Source organism: Poecilia reticulata, chromosome 17 (assembly GCF_904066995.2).
Source record: "Poecilia reticulata chromosome 17, P_reticulata-male-v2, whole genome shotgun sequence".
Lineage (NCBI taxonomy): Eukaryota > Metazoa > Chordata > Actinopteri > Cyprinodontiformes > Poeciliidae > Poecilia > Poecilia reticulata.
Genome location: NC_088846.1, coordinates 16,153,656 through 16,174,227, shown reverse-complemented (window position 1 = coordinate 16,174,227; position 20,572 = coordinate 16,153,656). Strand labels below are relative to the sequence as shown.

At 37.9% G+C, this 20,572-nt stretch overlaps 2 protein-coding genes across 5 annotated transcripts in view; one reads left to right on the top strand and one right to left on the bottom strand.

The window, feature by feature from the left end:
* The window catches only part of LOC103479641 (laminin subunit alpha-3), a 69,721-nt gene extending 61,540 nt beyond the window's left edge, over window positions 1–8,181 (bottom strand). For 2 of the 3 annotated variants that reach the window (XM_081598785.1, XM_081598786.1), the window contains exons 1-2: window positions 7,577–8,181; window positions 7,047–7,199 (exon numbers count right to left, since the gene is read on the bottom strand). In XM_081598785.1, coding sequence (XP_081454911.1) covers window positions 7,047–7,199; window positions 7,577–7,852 — 429 coding nt within the window. In that variant the 5' untranslated portion in view covers window positions 7,853–8,181. The remainder of the gene's footprint in view (window positions 1–7,046; window positions 7,200–7,576) is intronic. The other variant, XM_081598787.1, reaches the window with a different exon arrangement.
* A 1,552-nt stretch (window positions 8,182–9,733) lies between these two features.
* vps4b (vacuolar protein sorting 4 homolog B) lies at window positions 9,734–20,253 on the top strand. 2 transcript variants are annotated; one of them, XM_008434085.3, is made up of 13 exons: window positions 9,734–9,903; window positions 11,564–11,675; window positions 11,890–11,990; window positions 13,479–13,590; window positions 14,386–14,536; window positions 14,685–14,743; window positions 14,843–14,962; window positions 15,070–15,226; window positions 15,359–15,507; window positions 17,347–17,428; window positions 17,512–17,731; window positions 17,817–17,957; window positions 18,791–20,253. In XM_008434085.3, exons 1-13 carry the CDS (start codon window positions 9,883–9,885, stop codon window positions 18,890–18,892), a joined length of 1,527 nt encoding a protein of 508 aa, XP_008432307.1. In that variant the 5' UTR covers window positions 9,734–9,882; the 3' UTR covers window positions 18,893–20,253. The 2 variants fall into 2 exon arrangements, with proteins under 2 accessions (XP_008432307.1, XP_008432308.1); XM_008434086.3 differs by lacking the exons at window positions 9,734–9,903; window positions 11,564–11,675; window positions 11,890–11,990 and adding an exon at window positions 12,021–12,619.
* Window positions 20,254–20,572: the final 319 nt, after the last annotated feature.

The following is a 20,572-nucleotide window of genomic DNA, read 5'->3' as shown; positions in this document are numbered from 1 at the left end:
ATTTTTCTCCTGCGCGCTCCACAAGCCGACCAGAGATTATGTTAAAAACGTTCAGTCCATTACGATATTAGGTTTTCAGGCTTGATATTTATTTTGCGATCATTAATAAGCCTCCCCTGGTTGATTAGTTAATTTTAAACTCCTGCTCTGATGGTAATGGTAATGGAACCGAAATGCACAGAATTGTGCAACACCTTGTTGAAACAATAATCACTGAGGTTATTATTGTTGATGGATCATTAATTTGAACACGTTTTGTTGATATTTTTGTTGTTGTTCTTTAATATAGTTACGAATGTTTTGATAAGGACCCAGAGGAGGACGTTCTGGTCTCAACGCCCTGGCGCCGTTCCGTTTGTTACCTCATGCTGAGCTCGACTCAAAACCCTCAGCGATTGACGTGTTGGAGCCCTGCTCTATAGCACGGACAGTTCAGAAACAATATGAAATGGGAAAAAAGTTATTTAATAACTGATTAAGTCGTGTTTTAGATTGTTCTTGAAAAACGAATCAGTCACAGCTAATTAGTGGGTGTACTCGCGGCTGCACAGTGAACCCATTCATTTTTTTACAGCAGACAGCCGCTCCACTCTCTTGCAGGTACTGTGTACCCCTGCTAAATTTTTTAGGGGTACGCAGTACCCTGCCGTACCCCCTTACTTTCACCCCTGCATATAGGTCTAGGAAAATGGCTATTCTCCTAACAGTTCTCATTGCATCAATGACTGCGTCAGTAGACCTGTGACCAGTGATTAGCACTGCCATCCACCAATTGATGGCAAAGGCCTTGAAAAGGTGAAAAGATACCACATTAACCTCCACAAACTTTTCCACACCGCAGCTCCAGATTTAGGTGGAGCCTCAGCACAACAGACAAACATGAGGCGCTCTTCAGTCCAGGCTGCGAATGATAAGCACACACAGTGGCTGTTTCGGGGGGAGCAGTAAATATCTACTGCGTTGGCTTGCCCTCCTCTTCGGACTGCCCCACTAAACACAGTCACTTACATCACCTCAATCGTCACTGCATCAATATGTCTAACAGCCAATTTGGTCTCTGGGCTGAGCCAGCTGCACTGTACCTGCAAATCCTTGCAACAAGTCACATGTCTATGGCAAGACTGACTGGATTTTCGACACTTGTTTTTGGCTCATGCTCTCATGCTTTTGGCTCAGTCAGGCAGGCAGGCAGGCAATATACATATTTTTTGATTTGCATTTCAGTAAAAACGAGCACTCAAGAGCCGCTAACACTAATAATTGTGCTGGAATTGTACCTGACCCACTGTTTCCTGCTTAGCGACGCTGATGCCGGTAAGTTGTGGGTCAGGGAACGCAGAGCATCTTGTCTCATTCAGCTTGCATCACACATTTACTGATGCCATTTCAAAATTTGAAATATCAACATTGGAAAACCAGAATGTTATTGCAGTTGTAATAACAGCACATACTGTATGTGCACAACATATCAAGACCTTATGCTTATTGAAAGGACCAGTAATTTTTTTTATTATTATTATTATTATTATTCCTTATTTCAACAAATATAGGTTGTTGTTTTGTCTTGTTTTAGCTATCTTTGTTAAAACAAAAATGTGTTTTCTAATACTTACAACTTTGGAAGAGATGCAAATAATGTGCCATCTCTTTACCTTGCTTGTATGTCTTCATAATTGTTTTGTGTTCTGCCCACTTTATCCCCACAAAATTACACCACCTGTCTATTTCTACCCATTTATCCTGTGAAAAGAGAGGGCCAGGTCATTTTCAATGAGGCTTTAGGAGAACCAAAGCTTTGTGACAGCAAGAGAGCACAGAAAGGTTGTCACACAAAACCTGCCTTGGAGGACTCTACGCACAAAAGGGGGCGACAGCCGCAAATAAAACATTCAAGCCAAATTTGGTGGGAGTTGCACCCCTGAGAGAGAGGATTAGGTTCCTGGGGAATGTCTCGAAAATTGAGTTTTTCAAAGCTTTGTGGCGTGGAGATTGCCGGGTTGTGAAAAGAGCCAAGTTTGTTCGACTAACCTGGATGTCAGAATTCCCCTCAAAGTTTATTACACAATCCAGTCAGGGATTTTACAATATTTACATCCTCTAAAGTTGAACCAATGTGCTGCAGCCTTATCATGCTCGACTTTTGTAGGAAATTATTGAATCATAAAAAGAAATTGGCATATTTTGGGATCTAGCCAAAATTCAGAGCCAATAAACGTCCACAGTGAACTTCAAAATGATGTTCATCTTTTACCTTCAGAATGAAACACCAGTAGAACCCAATGAACCTGAATCAACAAGTTTCAATACTACATTTTCAGTTAGTCTTCTGCTTTCATTCAGTGAAACCAATCAGTTTAAACTCATCAAAAGGAGGCATACAGCAGCGAGCCCTGGTATGTTTGCCTCACATGGTCTACTCTGGGTTCACTCAGGCAGATAAGCACGTGTGGTCATGGCTCCTAAAATACATTCCCAAGAATAAAAAAAAAAAACGAGTGAGCGACTGGCAGTCTGAAACAGGGTGTAAATGTTTAGTAGAACAATGGCTTACCTACTGTGCCCTGTAAATAGTTTAACAAGTGCTAAATTTTCCAGGAAAAGGACCAGGCGGTTTGATGCCTGTGCAATGAACTTATTAAATGGTGCACAGATATCTGTTAACCGTCTTTAGATGTGGGGAAATATATAGAGGTAATGAATCCTGCTGTTAGTGAAGTTATTTTTTGTGAATGGGGCTTTTTAAATAAAGGGGAAAAAATTGCATTTCTTTTTAGGTCAGAGACAGAAGACAGAAGTAAACTCTAAGTCTGTGCCAGATAAAACACAAAGTCATTTCCCATTGCATGTAAGAAAAGTAGAAATATTCGTTTTTCAGAAGCTGCCCAACAAACCTCCACAATAATACTTTTCAACAAAGTTTGGTGAGTTGCTGCAATTTCCTCTACAATGCGCAGACTGAGGACCACAGAGGTCACTTCCAGATTGAAGAAGGGATTTGTCATGGGTCATAGGTCAAAGGGCAAGAAGGCAGAAACAGGGAGCAGCTTGCACGCTCACATTGGCATTTATAAAGAACCATTCAAATTGAAGGAAGTTAAAAGATGGATCCTGTCACAGGACGAACTTGCTGTGGCACAGAAAAATATTCTAAGCTGATTTCTGAAAAGTTCACATTATTTTTTTAGAGATATTTTAATTTTATATGTTGCTTTGTAAATCAAAAATGCAAAAACGGTCTTACCCAGATTTCTCTAACTATTTTTTTAACAAGTACCTCCACAGTGAAAACCATATATTCCAAATGCCATCAGTACACACATTTTGATTGATGGATATAGGATAATTATGTGTCCTGTTTTTACTAAAAAGTAGAAATTTCCAAGTTCAAAATTGGAAAAATGTTTAGGTAAGAACATGTGAAAGTCAACATCTTCTCACCAGGCTAAAACTAAATAATCCAATATGGCTGCCCACATATAATTCTTAGTGATAATTTCATAAAAATAACTATCTTTGTTGCTGCAGTGTACGAAAGGACAAAAAGCAGAAATGTACATTGTTGTAACTTTTAAAGCTAATGGTAGTTATCCAAGTCAGTGACTTTGTTTTCAAAGTTGTATTTTTTTTCAATTTTTTTTTCCATCAATTTCAAAGTTGTATTTAACATGCTTAAACCAATCTGTCATTCCCAGATTGGTTTACTATCATCCAACGCAGTTTGTACTACAGGTTCTTGAATTATTGTCCTCAGTTACTGATGAAGCAAAGATCAATGTGCTTGGACAACTCATCTTTATGGTGTTGATTAATTTCACACCACAATCAGCTCCTTCATATTTACATGCAAATAATCATTAACTAAATTTTATCTGACAACCAGTTAAGAAAGCCAGTAGCAAACAGTAGATGTTCTCTGAGTGAAGGCAGATTTTTCCTTACAGTGGTGTTTAGCAGAGCAGCTCAAAATATTTTGCACTAAACTCAACTGATACTTGATAGAGTTGTTTGTCTTACACTGAGTATTTGCTTTGGACATTTCCTTTTGTCTTTTTAGCTGCTCCTGTGACCATATAAAAGCCTGAGGTATAGGAATTTTGACAATGCAGGATTTCTGCCACTGTATTATAAGCCTGGCGGGCCACCAGGCTTTACTTGTGCCCCCACCAGGCTAAGCATTGCTTATTTATTTAAGCCTTTTTAAAATGTATGCAATTTTTAAGACATTGTAGTTGGTGTTCAGGTATTAATTTTCCAATCTTTCAATAACACATAATTATCAAGGAATATTTTCAAATTTCCTGTCAATTTTAAACATTTTTAACTCAAAAACACAACGGTTTACTATCAACCAACACAGTTTGTACTACAAGTTCTTGAGTTATTATCCTCAGTTACTGATGAAGTTACTGGTGGTTGTGGGACTGCCCTAGCCCACAACCACCAGTCATTGCAAGGTTTCCAACATAAAAAAAAACACATACATCCATATGTAAATCATGAGATTGCTGTAAAATTCTTATCACCAACAGTCAGTCATTTATTGGGTATTCAAGGGCTAGGTTATAGATGAAATGTTCCACAATATGACAGAAATTTCAGACCTGCAGGCAGCATTACAGGGCACAAATATCAGAGAAAAGAAAGAACATTAATATCTGTCAAATTATTACAAGGCAACTGTCCAAACTTTTTTCCCTAAAGCAAGAGCTCGAAGCTCCTTGAGGTAACTCAGGACAAGTTCTACAATCAGGATCAGAGATGTAAGTACACACCTGAATAGTATTTCAGAGCAACCCATACCAGCGTAACTGAGATATACAAGGGTTACTCAAATATGTCATTATGAAAAAAATCTACTGAGTTCAGATTTGGATAAGATTATTTCAGCTGTGATTTTGGCAGCATGTGCTTCAAACGACCTATTTTGAAACAAAGAAACCGGAAACAGCATTGTCAAAAAAAAAAAAAAAAAACACCTTTCTTTGAACCGCATACATTTTAACATAAACATGGCCTCTACCACCATCTTACGTATCTGCTTGGAGCTTTACAGAGACCAGCTGAACAGCCACCTGCATTTGTCTTGAAAGGAAACCACAGCACCTATTCAGGTCTGTCTGGCCCACACATTTTCATTAAACACATCATTTATCCTGTGGGTTTCAAAAGAATCTACAAAGCTATCAAAGAACCACAGAGAACAGACAGACATTTGACAGCGTTCTTAGATAGCTTGTGAGCCAGTGGAAAGGGTAGTTAAGCCTCCAGGTAAATTATTGAATATTCAAAGTTTTGTCACAAAGAACTGTAGTTCATCATTTTGAAGTTGAAGTAAAAGTTAAACATGGTTATTCAAATGGTTTACAAAAGAAAATCTGAAAAATGCATCAGTGCTCAGCATGTTTTACTCTTCTACCGCTAAATAAAATCCAGTGTAATGAACTGCCTCCAGAAATCACCTTATAAGGAGATAATTATATGTACATAGTGTAATCTTATTAAGTCCAGTTGAAATCATAAACGCGCCACATCACGAAGCCCAAAGAACACATTAGAGGGGATAGGGTTAAAATGTGGAGAAGCTGAAAGTATAATATCTACGTTAGTATTACTTTATTATGGAAGTCAGCTCAAATCTTCATCTAAAAATGTAGAGAGTATAGCAAAACTGCAAACCCACCAAAGCACCGCTGCCCACCTGAACTGACAAGCTGGAATAAGGAGAATATTAATCTTAGAAACAGCCAAGTAGACCATAGTAACTCTGGAGAAAGTGAAAATAGACTCAAAGTGGAAGATTATTAACAACTATGAACTGAACACTTCTTCAACAAGTTCAGTGAAACCAGTCAGGGTTAAGAAGAGGATGGATGATGCTAATGACAATAATGTAGCACATGCAGTAAAATCCCAATAAAATACACTGACACCTGTGGTTGCAACACAATAAAAATGTGGTAAGACACTGAAGAATTCAGAAGCCTGTTCATTAAGACATCCTGCCTACTTTAAATCAACTTTGACATCTCCCAAGTCTGATGTTTCAAACAATGATTATTTTTTCTTCTCACAACATTTGAACAATATAACAGAATAGGTGGCAATATGAGTGTTGCTCAATGCGTTTAAAAAGTGGCAGTTATATATATATTTTTGGTTATGATCAATGATGGGGATGAGTGTTGCGCAGGGCAGGAGGTAGTCACAATCACTGATCGAGTCACACTCTTTTTTTAGCACACTATAATGCAGTAATGTTGCCTTCTCTGCTCCCAAATAAACTGAGCATTACCTCGTATTAAAGTCAGACATCTCTAAAGGCCCTGCATGTGTCCATCCTTTTGTCAGGGCACACTATATTTAGCAGCGCAGGGTTTAAGCACAGCTCACGCTGGCTAAAAACAGAAGACAGAAAAGCCCGCACCCATTGTCAGACATGGTGTCCACAGGGAGGCCAAAGGTGTAGAGGGGTGGGGGGGCCTTTGCAGCTTGTCCAAAACCAGTCAATGCTCCCTTGTCCACCTACACATCTGAAATCCGATTCTGCATGCTTCTGATTTCTAATCCAGAGACAGCAATCCTTTCTTTCCTCACAGCAAATAAGCGAGGGTGAGGGGGCAGTTTTACGGGCCGCTAGCCAACCTCCTGTCAGAGACACGGGTTGTGATGGAGGCAAATTCTCCAGCCAAAGGGGCGTGAATCTGATTCCTGGCAGGAATCCAGCCGCAAAGCATGATTACTGCTTGCTGAGGTGATGAAGCTCCCACTGAAAACATAATCATGTAACACCTGATGGAATACCTGCAGCACAAACACACTGCATGTTCAAAAACAAAGAGCGAACTGGGAAACAGGAACAAAAACACTGTAAATATCCATTTAGACGGACAGATGCAAGTAAAGCTGCTTTGCACAGACGCTACAGCTCCTATTTTCTGCAGTGCCGAAAAGTCCAACAAGCTTGCAGACTTGTCCACCCCTGTTATTATCCACACACAGCAGGACACAGCTAAAAAAACAAATGTTTGTGCACATGATAATCTTACCTGCCCAAGGTCCAGGGTAACATTTACTTCATTGTAGACCGTTCCCCTGGAGAGAGGCGGGCTCTGCCACCACCGCTCTGTCCCATCAATTGCATTGGTCACCGGGTGGGCTTTGTTTGGATCCAAAGAGTTGCAGTAGTCACAAAACTGACCCTGAGAACAATTTTTTTTTTTTTTGTCATTTAAGGGCCAGGAAAAGCCAACACATCAACTTCACAAATGAGGTGGAGAGTATTAATCATGTGGATCAGGAATTCCTAAGAGTGGAATTCCTGTGAGAACTCTGGAGATCTGCTGAAAGAGACTTCCTCTAGTAAATGTGGGAAACTATAGTGTAAAAGTATTTCTGGCAGTTGTACAAGTTGGTCAGGGCAAGGAAAGGCTGGTGTAATAAAGGCTACCATGCTTGTCTTTACAATTTGAATTGAGCAATAATAATACTACTAATCGTAATATTAATTATTTTATTTGTGTCATTTCACAAAAACAAACACTACACATAGATATATAGAGTTATTTTATTCCCTTACCTGTATATTTTGAGTAGGGAGACCCAGAGTTGGTCCTCCGACAAGCTTACAGTACAAATCAACTCTCGGTGCGCCAGTTTCATCCTGGCCGCAGGTTGCTGTTGCAGATATTCTGGAGCCCTCTGCCAGGTTGAAGTACGGCGGATTCAAACTGAACCCCGTCAAGTCATTGGAAGTCTCTTGGCCGTCCGCGTCCCTGAGAAGCGTTGTCCAAAAGGTCAAGAGCAGCACAGCCCGGAGATGAGCTCCTATCCTCCGCCGCGGAGCGTTCTCCATCAGAGATCCTTGTAGATGCTGAGCCCAACCCGCCGCCTGAGTGGAGGAGCTCTCGTCATCTGGAGCTGTCCATGAAATGTATTCCCCTTTTTTTTTCTTTTTTTTTTTTTACTCGAGAAGATATTTCAGTGGATCTGCGCCTTCGCTAATTTTAGAGTCTGACAATGCCTGAAGTTTATGTCCCACTCCTGGAGGTGTGCCCTCTTTTCCGGCGCATATCCGCAAAAGAAACGAGGCGAGTTTTCCTAGTTCCGAAATAAAGTGAAGCGTGTCGCTGAGGCAGAGCTCTCAGGTGTCAGGCTCTGCGAGCTCAACTCCTCAGTGCGCCGTGAGCGAGCTGGGGCCAAAGGTCTGTCGGCACAATTAGCACTGCCTTCACTCCCTCACCACAGACACGTGTTTCTGTTTTCTTATGGCTCCGTAACAAGCTTACCTTCACTTGTTCATATGCTTGCCTACTGGTTGGAGATTATAAGGCAGCACTTCAGCTCAGAAGTTTATTTTATCATCGGAATTAATGTCCGATAGATAGATAGATAGATAGATAGATAGATAGATAGATAGATAGATAGATAGATAGATAGATAGATAGATAGATAGATAGATAGATAGATAGATAGATAGATAGATAGATAGATAGATAGATAGATAGATAGATAGATAGATAGATAGATAGATAGATAGATAGATAGATAGATAGATAGATAGATAGATAGATTTGTTCCAAAATTGAAAGAGTGATACGTGTTTTCAAACCCAATACATTGGACCACCATGGTGGTGGCAGCATCATTCTGTTGTTGCCAGGGTAACATTCACGTCCTCAAAGTGGATGAGATTGAAACAAGGAGGACCGTCTATAAGTAGTTCACTTAATACTACTGAACAGCTAGACAGTTGAAATTGGACAATATTGGGTGCTCCAAAATGTGAATTATCCCAAACATATCAAGTGAACTAACACTGTGCTTACATGTCCCTGTTCTCATTGCTGTTGACCATACCATTTGTAGATAAAAGTTTGCTCTGCGTCAAAAAGAGCAAGCTAGAGTTTAGCTGATGGCTGAAGCCATGAAGCTTCTAACTTGGCAGATAAATTTATGGAAATATTAGTGGGGTCCAACGTCAATCTCTGAGCCAGAGACAAACTGACAACTGTTCTTTAAAAATCCACTATAGTCATTCATGCCAGCCTTGAATGTATGTAAGGTGTGGACCAGACCGATTTAACTATATAAATAATAAAACATTGGAAGATAGTCCTGCTGGTCACAGCTTTAAGAGTGTGACATTTAAAACACATCTCTATGATAATATTTGTTTTGGTCTCACTTGTTCATTTTACATTTTGCAGTTAGAAACAGATTGTAGAAACGGTGATTTAGTAGGGAGAAAAAACAGGCAACCTCTCCCGACCACACTAAGGGACAAAGGTGTAAAGAAAATGGATGGATGGATGGATGGATGGATGGATGGATGGATGGATGGATGGATGGATGGATGGATGGATGGATGGATGGATGGATGGATGGATGGAAAAAACAGGCAGACGTGTGAAGCATATCATACCAAAGTTATATGATGGCGTCCTCTAGTGGAGTAGCTTGTCATTACATTGTCTCAAGTTTAGAACTTAGTTTCAGTTCGTCCTTAGTCGCAATGTATTTAGGTCACAGTAAAAAGAGCTTTTGTTCACGTAAAAAAACAAAACAAATGACATGATTTTTTTTCTGCTATTTGTCAAAATGAATACATGAAAGCAACTTTAAAATATGTTGGGACTTTAATAGAAACCTAATAACTTTCGTTTAGAACTTGCACATCAACAACAAATGAGTTTCACAGTGTGACTCATTGACAGGAGTGTTCTCGGGTCCAAGCATTTCTACCATTCTTCTTACGGGGCAACCGGACTGAACGCATTATGTCAGCGACGGGGCAGCGATGAGCAAACAGGAACTGTTCAGCGACCAAAGAAGATTTGCTGGGATTAGTTTATCAATCTGTTCTACTTAAATGGTCCACTCCACATGGAGCCAACAAATCTCCAGGTAGGATGGATAACTTTCTGAACGACTGGTCCGGGACAGCTTCCTGGTTTCATGTTGACGTCTGCGTGGTTGACAGAATATAAAATCCAACTATTGTTCTCTTGGTTAATCTGTTTCTTGTGCTAATGTATAACAGAAGTTGTATTTTATTGGTGCTATGTTGTGGCTCCACTGCAGTTTTCTGACAGACCAAAATTAGTTAGTTTTTGTTTTGTTTGTTTTTTTTCCACATCAGGCTGACAGATTAGGATATGGGATCTGATACAGCTACTTTGATGTACTCAGACAGTGTTTTATGATGGCAACACTTTTACTCGTGGCTATCTATTCTACACAGAAAATCTCTGTATCGCTGCTACGCTAGCTGTGAGCTACATTCTTCCTTGTGCTTATTTCTCCACACTGTTCAACTAGTTCAACGCTGTTCAGTCAGAGGCATATTTAGAAATATTTCTTGGCGTTTAGACATGAAGTCACTCCCACTGCAATCCAGCTTTGCTTGTTAGTTTGTTTTCTCAAATTTTCTTTGCTCAAAGCTCAAGTTCAGTCAGCTTGGATTCATGTAAACATCATTTTTTTTCCAAGTCTTGTAACAGATTCCCAGTTAAATGAAGGACTGGTTTCTAACTGGCTTATTCTAACCTATAGCGGGCAATAAAGTTCATTTACACTTTATTGAAATTAATTTAAAAGTAATAATAAATATTTTTTGAAAATTCATTGTAGCAATAGATTGCAAGGCTGTGATTGCATGTCACTGCACTCTAAGCGTTGCAAACACAAACATCGCTCTGTTATATATTGTACAAAACTGATTGTCAGATTAACTTGTGACATATATATTTTAAAAAAACTAAAGCTAATAAACCCGATGGTTATTTTAATTTTTCGAGTGTGCAAACATGTTGTGTAGTTGCAATAAATCAGTGGTAAACATTCATATCATTGCCAATTTCATCTTTTGATCTAAACTATTCCATGAATAGGCCGGGAAATCTTTTTATCATTCCATTGTTCTGGCTGATGAAAATCCTCCATACATGATAGTGCCGCCACCACAAATCACTGTGGCCGTTGTGTTCTAACGGAAATTGTGTTGTATTAGTTTTCCATACATAGTGATTTTATCCCAAAAAAAAAGAGTTTTGGTGTCATTCTTCCACAGGCTTGCAGTGTCCCGTGCATGACTTCTGGCTAACTGAATACGAGACTTCTTTTGGCATTTTCTTGGACAAAAAGTCCAAACCCATCACCCAGAGATGGTTTGGACGAGCACAGAGAAAGGATAGTGGATAATATCGGAAAAAGGAGTTTGAATATGAAGCTGCCAGGGAAGAGGAAAACAGGAGGATACCAAGTAGTTTTGAAAGAGGATATATTAGAAGTGCACCAATTACTTTTTTCTGGCCAAACACAATTTTTAAAAAGTCTGACCTGCTAATTTTAATACTGATTTTTTAAATGACTAACTCAATCAGTGCACTCCTATGATATATAGAGGGGTCAGTGAGACAGAAGATAAATAAGGATAAGGTGAAAAGGAGAACCAAAATCCACAGTGACAACTCCAAAAGGATAAGCTAAAAGATTTATAATGACTGAAAGAAATTGCATCTTTTACATTACAAAATATAGTGTGATTAATCTCTTGCTCTTTCAGAAAGCTATTGCTGTAGCACAGAAAGCTTCACAGGAAGACCAGGCTGGAAACTATGAGGAGGCCATTCAATCCTACCAACACGCCGTCAAGTATTTTCTTCACATTTTGAAACGTGCGTTGAAATTGTGGGATGCAGACATAATTGATGCCACAAAAACATTACTATATTACTGGCATACTATGTAGATCATACTTAATTCGTTAATCCTACTAATTGATTGATGCTTGTATTGTATTGTACATTAGGTAACAATACAACAAAAGATATTTCATGACAAGTGTTCTCTTTTTGTGATGCTTATTTGAATTTCGTTTGCTCTTTTCAGGAGAACCTCAAGGGAAAGATGGCAACCAGAAGATTAGAGATACATGTAAACAGTATCTGGACAGAGTGGAACACCTACAAGAGTATCTAGAGAATAAAGAGGTCATTACATCGCATTTTATTTCATGTAGACATTATTGTCTGCGACGAAGAAGTACAAACTATGTTTTGTTTTGGTGTTAGGAGGAATGAGTATTGTTAAATTTACCTCGCATGAGGTAAGAACATTAACCTGTACACCTCCTGTCTCCGAGCTCCACGTTTAGTGTTTCACTCCAGCTAACAATAAAATTAGAAGAAAACAGAATAGATTCTTGTTTGGTTTAGAATTTCACCTAACTACCGCTAGAAAGTAAATACTTGCATTTTTGAAGGAGAATGTTCGCAAATTATCACTTATCTTCAATCTGCTGTTGTAAAATAAAATGGGATTGTTTTGTTTTCCTCTCCAAAAAGGAAAGGGCGTTGTTGGAGCGACGTCTTGACGTCATCACATTCCGTGCACGCGAACATCGACTTTTCAATGCGGAAGTAGCTTCCCTGATCTGACTCCAGGCGATCTGACAAACGAAAACAATTCGGCTCTAAACCTCGATTATCGAGCTGGCAGTTTACATGTGCGGCTGAAATTTGACGTAGAGTGTTTAAAATTATTTTTTCCTCACTGTTGTGGCGTTTTTGTGGGGTATCGAGCCAGTGATTTAGCCCTTATGGCCAACAATAATTTACAGGTAAGTGTTGCGACCAACCCTTGAGCTTCGCTCCGGCAACCTTTCGAAAAAAAGTTTTTTAAGCCTAAATATCTCTACTTAAACTATTAATAATATTGTAATCCAGAAATGTGAGGTGATATTTAAACTTTTTGCAAGATATTGATCCTTTTAAATATGTACAAAGTGTGTAACGCTTGTAACAATAGAGGCTAATTAGCATTGCTAGCTAAATTAGCTGACAGGTCGGTGGTTAATTTGTGATGAATAAAGTGTCCAGCTGTGGCTGACATCATTTTTATGTGTTTTCTGCGACGTTTCTGGCACTGAAGTCTGTTTTAATGCGATTGTTGAGCTTTTACTAACTCTAAAGGAAGCTAATGAGGTTATCTAGACAAGCTAACAGGTTTTATGTGGCCTCATAATACATGCGTTTGATCGGAGAACATACTGGATCATTTTAATTTCGATAAAGAAAGTTATATATGTATATATATTTCCCTTATGGCCAACATACGTGTATATATGTGTGTAGTTTATTTTTTTCCCGTTTAGCAACGAAAAGGAAATAAAACAAAAACTTTGAAAGTTCGTCACAGGATCCTATTATGTGTGTTATGTTGCCTAATAAGACAGCTATAGCCGAAAATCTGATCTAAGGAGATTATGACAGTGTGTTTATAAAGTTTACCTACACAATAAGTCAAGTCATGTTTAAATCCTTTTTAGTATCATGTTAATTTCTGCTTAATTTACAGTTGTTTTTATATATATATATATATATATATATATATATAATAAATCTGCAATGTTTTTCTTTTAACATCAGTACAAACAGCTGCTGTTATAATTAAAATTGTTTTGTTCTCTGTTATTTCAGAAAGCGATTGATCTCGCCAGCAAGGCAGCTCAGGAGGATAAAGCTCAGAACTTCGATGAGGCACTGCGTCTCTATCAGGCTGCTGTTCAGTACTTTCTTCATGTGGTAAAATGTGAGAGAACATGTTAACAAAATTAATAACTGCTTAGCAGGTCAGGAGTCACAGCTTGACAATTACCTATTTTAGCTGCCAGTGTTCTGGAAAATGTTGTATTTTATATTGGACAAAAGATAATTTAGTATAAAAATAAGTCCTTTCAGTTTTAATATAAAAATCTGGGTTGCAGAACAAAAAATAGAAGTGGAAAACATCTTGACTGTGTTGAGACTAATTTAATCCTTACAGTATTTATGGAAAATGAAGATACATTTACTCCTCTTTTTTATGTTACCTGTATCAGCTTGTTGCTATATAATTTTTGTCAAATATTATGTGCTATGAAATGCTAATCTTAGGAGATTCAGATTCCAGGCTCACACACCAAACTGACATTTTGTTATTGCATTAACAGTAATTATCTAGAATCTTCACATAGTTTTCTCAAAGAAATTGTGGTTATTTGACCACATGTGTAATAGCTACATTTGATCTAAGGTTGTAATATATCCAATTCCATAAGAGCTGACTGGCCCAAAAGGGATCAGAATTAATATTAAATTCTTAGGGAAATTATACAGAATTTCATTAAACATTATGATGGGCAATGGCTCAAGTAAACATATATAATACTGGAGTATAAAAGAAGGACATGGTAATATGTTGGTATATAAAATCTAGGTATGAATTGGTCATACCCAGCCAAAAATATTTTTTTTCCAGACACTAAGAATATATATATATTTTTCTTTTCTCATACCAAAGTCTGAACTTCATTATTTTCCTATCTTTTCTGTGAACCTCTGACAGATGAGGCCCAAGGAGACAAAGCAAAACAGAGCATCCGGGCAAAGTGTGCAGAGTACCTGGACAGAGCAGAGAAGCTGAAGGAGTATCTGAAGAAGAAAGACAAAGCTCCTCCTGCTAAGCCTGTCAAAGAGTCGCAGTCCGATGACAAAGGGTGTGTTAATGGGCGTGATCTATGGCTCTCTGTGCGTCTTCTGTTGTGGTATTCATGTACATTGTTGGAGAGGACAGTTTCCACTCATGAATATAAGAATGTGATCAAAGCTAACTTGGATTTATAATACTTATGCTGTTGTGCCCAGGAATGAAAGTGATGAGGGGGATGATCCAGAGAAAAAGAAATTCCAAAATCAACTCTCAGGTTTGTTCTGAACAAAAAAACCCAAAAAGAACCATTTTGTTTCTGGACAAACATTATATTTATACTTTCTGGTAATAATTTTATACAATTCCTTTACAGGTGCAATCGTTATGGAGAAGCCTAACATCAAATGGGATGATGTTGCTGGTTTAGAGGGAGCCAAGGAGGCTTTAAAAGAGGCTGTTATTCTTCCAATCAAATTCCCCCACCTTTTCACAGGTATACGTTATTTGAAAAGATGTTTGTCTCATTAGTTGTCTGTTGAATAATTAATGATTTCATTATAGTAATTTGTAGTCTTAATTAGTTCTTTATGTAACTGTCAGGAAAGAGAACTCCATGGAGGGGGATCTTGCTCTTTGGGCCTCCTGGTACAGGAAAGTCGTACCTAGCTAAGGCTGTGGCAACAGAGGCGAACAACTCAACCTTCTTCTCAATCTCTTCATCGGACCTTGTCTCCAAATGGCTGGGAGAGAGTGAGAAGTGAGTTGTAGACATAGTAACTCATAAAGTAAAAAGGATTCATTTGACAAATTATAACAAATAGGGTAATCTAGAAATTGCCTAAAAGAAGTTGCTGTTTAAGTGTCTAAAACACCTCATTTCACTTTGCAGGTTGGTGAAGAATCTTTTCAGCCTTGCGAGGGAGAATAAGCCTTCAATCATCTTTATTGATGAGATTGACTCGTTGTGCGGTTCTAGGAGTGAAAACGAGAGTGAAGCTGCTCGCCGAATTAAAACAGAGTTCCTGGTTCAAATGCAGGGTGAGTGTAAACAGTCACTGCTGTTATCAATGATTAATAAACAGAGATTATGATGAGTATTTGTCAGTGTGATATAATTATAAACTCAGATTTTTTAACGTTACGTAAAATGCCTTTGTTACAGTCGAGCCTCTCGAGTTAATCTGGTCACTATTCAAAAAATGCTTCATCTATTTTCCTTTCAAAAGATTTTAAGCATTTGCTTTTTCATTTCCGTTAATGCTACAAGTTTCAAGAAAGTTATGCAAAGCAGCCTCGTTTTATTTTTTTCTCCTTTTTTGCTAAAGACACGTGTCTTCTTTGCTAATGTAACCAGCAAAAGCAGTGAAAAGGAAAAAGGGGAAGTAAGAATTTCGCTCTCTCCCTTTCTGGATGAATGAGCTGCTGAAATCTGTGCCAGCTATTTTTGTGAAATGACTGTAGGCTGGCAAGCTTTATCTTAATTCTAAACATGAGTTTACAGATATATGGTTAAGACAAAAACAAACAAAAAAAATTAGGAGTTACTTGCCAAATAAAAAATGTCTTTAAATTCTGAAACAATATTGAAGGTCCTATTTGTTGTTTTGATATAAAATGTCTCCCTGGTTTGTTGTTTATTCCTCGTTTTTATTTTAAAAATGGGGTGTGATGGCCAAAATTTTAAAAGTCTAAAGTCTAAGCAAGTTCCAATAATTTAAACATTGTTCAAAATTGAATTACAATGTAAATTTAAAAGACGTTTTAAAATAATGACTTACTTCTTTTGAATATGGACACTACTTTGTTTAACAAGTTTCTAATCTGTTTTATTTGAAGCTTCAGCTTTAAATAAAACAGCTGGAGCGCTTATAAACTCCAGAACTAACACTGAAATTGCAATAAATTCCTAAATGTGGGAGAAACCAGGCATTTACATACAACGTAGAATAAGATAGCCTGAATAATAAATAAGTCAAAATGTTTTTTGTTTTAGCTTATTATTTATGCTGTCATCAAGCTAATTACTTTTTTTGCTTAATATAAAGTTGTTGGTTTTTTTCCAGATATTTTTATTTTCTTCAGTTAGAGATTTTTACGCACTAAGATAACTCTGCCTTTAAATAACCTTGGAAAGCCCAGATGGTGATGTGATGGCTCTGTGAGATTTTGATTAATTGGTTCATTCAAAACAATTTAACTAAATGCAGGCAATCCTGTAGATGGATTTTATGATAAATCTTCCTGCTCTGATGAAAGAGAAGTCCAAAATAATCTCGCTAAATATCAGGAAGAGAATTGTTGACCTCCCCAAGTCTGTCATCTTTGAGTACAATTTTTCAAGATCCCTGAAGTTGCCAAGTTCACAGCCATGTATGTGCAAATCATTGTGTTCCAGTATATACCACATGTGTAGGTCCAATGATTGCTCTTCTTCAGGAAAGAATTTCTGTGTACCAGAAATGACTGTTTTGGTGTGCATCAACCCCAGAACAAAAGCAAAACACTCAGATTGTTGAAGCGATTGTCACTATTCAAAGTTAAACTAGTCCCATATGGACTTGAGCTGAAGGGCCACTTGAGGAGGAAGAAGTCATTTCTCATGAGCAGCATAAAACGCCTAATTACAGTTTGCAAAGAGCTTCAATTTTGGAAACGTTCTGTGATCTGATGAAACTAAAATTCGAGTGTCTGGTCATAATGAGGATTGGTACATTCGGAAGTAGGACATACGAAAAATTGAGAACTGCAAACGCGGGAGTGGCGTCCATCTGCAAAGTATGAGGGGTGATTGCATCTGGAAAATGGATCTGAAGACATCAGCAGGGAAGTTGTATGTGGCTTTGATCTGCTTTATTGAAGTCTTTGTCTGCCTTACAGGTGTGGGTAATGACAATGAGGGAGTGCTAGTGCTGGGAGCCACAAACATCCCCTGGACTCTAGACTCTGCCATTAGAAGACGGTAAATGTTGCAAGATGTTCTAAAGTTATGTAATATCCGGTTTTCATCATCCTATTCTCAGCGCAAATAAATAATAATTTCAGATTTGAGAAGAGGATCTACATACCGCTGCCTGAGGAGCACGCCCGCTCCTTCATGTTCACACTCAATCTGGGCTCGACCCCCAACAGTCTCACTGAATCAGACTTTGCAGCTCTGGGGAAGAAGACAGATGGTTACTCAGGAGCAGACATCAGCATCATCGTCAGAGACGCTCTAATGCAGCCTGTTCGAAAGGTCCAGTCAGCAACCCACTTCAAACGGGTATGTCTTCATAAGGCTCCTGTAAGGTTTAATCCAACTACATAACACATTAAAAATAAGCTCACAATCTTTCTATTAACATAAGGTACGAGGTCAATCCAGAACTGATCCAAAAGTTGTCATTGATGACCTTTTGACTCCATGCTCTCCTGGTGATCCCAACGCAATTGAAATGACCTGGATGGAGGTCCCTGGAGAGAAGCTTTTGGAACCAGTGGTGTCCATGGTAAGAAGACTACTACAAATGTGTTGATTGGTGATGCACTAATCAATCATCTAGATTGGAATTTGTCAATTTGTTTGGATTTGCTCTGAGCAGTAGTCAGCACGTCCAGTGTTGTCGTTTTCCTGTTTGGAAAATGCATCAATGCCGAGAAGTCCACCAATATTAGAAGAGATGACAATCGTCAGCATGGATCTGGTTGCACTTTTTTGAGTTCAGTTTAAAGCACATTAAGGTTAAAGATGATTGCTTTGCATAAATGAGATAATATTGTCATTCTTCGATTTCTGATACCAAAACTATCATTAAGCATCTTCTATTTTATGTTTTGTATCAGTAGAACGCTGAATTGGTAAGTCAGATGACAAAGAAACTGGGAATTGGTATTGGCTGGAGACGGTCTGGTATAGATGTGCAACTCTCCCTTAAAAAGACAATCTGATATCTACATAGACTTGGAAACACACAACTCAAGGGTTGTTTAATTTATTATACAGAGCGTTGTTTATTGTGGTAACTCAGTGTGGTTTAAATAGTTTACAATGTAACTAGTTCTATAAATGGGCATTTACTTTACCAGCTGCTGCATGAATATAGTCCTATAATAAAAAAACAAGACCAGGGCAATTTAGATACTTTACTGCTCGAGTACAGAGGGAGGTGCTTTTGCGTTTGCTGAAAAAAATGCTGGCGAGTTCATATTGCAAAGTTGATCATTCAAAACAATCTAACAGGGCATGTGTTCGCATGATCAAAAATGAAGTCCTACTTAGGCATCTCTACACTCCTAATAAAAGGACTTATTTTGAACCACTTTTTCTTCCTCCTCCTCTTAGCCTGACATGCTGAGGTCTCTGTCCAACACAAAGCCAACGGTCAACGAACAGGACTTGGAGAAACTGAAAAAATTTACAGAAGACTTCGGACAGGAAGGCTAGATCGGATCCAAAGACCCAAACCAAAGCAATGAAAGTGTGACTGTGTCTTTACTGTCTTTGACCCTTTTTTCTCTGTCTGTCTCATCCTTATTCTCTAAGCCCCATGGGTTATCTAAGTACACACTTAAAAAGGGTGGAAGATTATTATTAGGTTTTTTATTTCAATTCCAGTCCAAAGAAACTCAAAAGCTTGCTACATATAGTTGTCTTGCTTAAACGTAAAAGAGCCCCCATTGGAAACTTCGGAATTTAATTTGTTGTAAGTACTAGAGCCCTTAAGTATTTATAATCAGAATATTAAAACAGGTTTCAGAAACCTATAAGACATACACCTTTATTGCGAGTTGGGTACTTCAAACTAGAACTTGCAATTGTGTTTTGGTTTTACAGACTACTTCCTACTCCATTATTATTTTTCATAAACCCTATTTTAATAAGGTAATTTGTACGTTTTGTACCCTATCCTGTAGATCAATGCGTAAGCCTTGCACAGTCTAAATCAAAGACGTTATCTTCATATGTTAGGTTTTGGAAGTGAAACGTCCTTGTCTGAGAGTGGTTGTGATTATAAAATTTTAAGACGGACTTAGATGCAAAAGCCTGGATGAATATTTTTTTTGATGCAGTTTTGAAGGAAATTAGTTGCAGGTAAAAATATGTTTAGTCATTCATTATTTAAAATTAACATGGGCCTTAAAAAGTATCACCACTGTGGGTAAACCAGCATTATTTCCTCATTCCTGAAGGACCTAAAGCTTTGAATTATTTCACAACTCAGTAAGGCTTTCTTTCTATAAACAACTGTACATATTCATTTATACTGAAAAGCTTTGCTGATGATTTTTGAAAGCTTAAGAAAAATTTAGGCCTTACATTGGAATACAATATATTTGATTTAAGCAAGATTGAGAGGTGAAATGTGGACATTGATGGCTCAGATAAGAGGACCTTGTGTACGTAACAGAAATGACTTGCATTTTTGAGCTTACACTTCAAATAACCGTAAATGGCAGTTTGCACCATGTGCCTTTCAGAAAAAATTGCCTGTTTTTTTTATTGGTTTATTACTAAATTAAGTCATACTTCTAATATATATCAAGTGCTTTGTCACTACAACTAAGAAATGTACAATGTATGCATTTCAACGATGCTCTTTTAGAGATTGTATACAAATGTACTCTGTTGCTGTTGAGATGTGAAAACTATCTCCTGTAATTTTTTTTAAGGGGGATGTCTTATTTTACAGTGTATGTCTACACATTTATGTAACCAACTCTTGGGCCTTTTCTTGCGAGAAGAGGTGCATACAATGTTTTCTTTCTCATTTCTTTAGTGTAAATAAAAGTTACAGCTATACTAAATTGTGTTTTTATTTAATGCACTGCAAAAGGAATTTGTCAAATTTGTAGATTTAAAAGCTACATTTTGCGCTCCTTCTCAAAAAGTAACACTGCTGTGATATTGCACAGATAAATCGGCACCAATATCTTTAAGGAAATCGGCAATCTGCCGATACATGAGAAACCTTAGAAAGTTCTGAAAATCAGCCACTGTCCCCCTTTTGCTCTTCTGAGAGAGGCTTGACTGACAGACATTCCCATCAGGTCATTTCTGCACTCAATAGTTACTCCTGTTAGATTTTCTGACAACAAAAAACGGTATCCGTATGTTAGGCTCTTT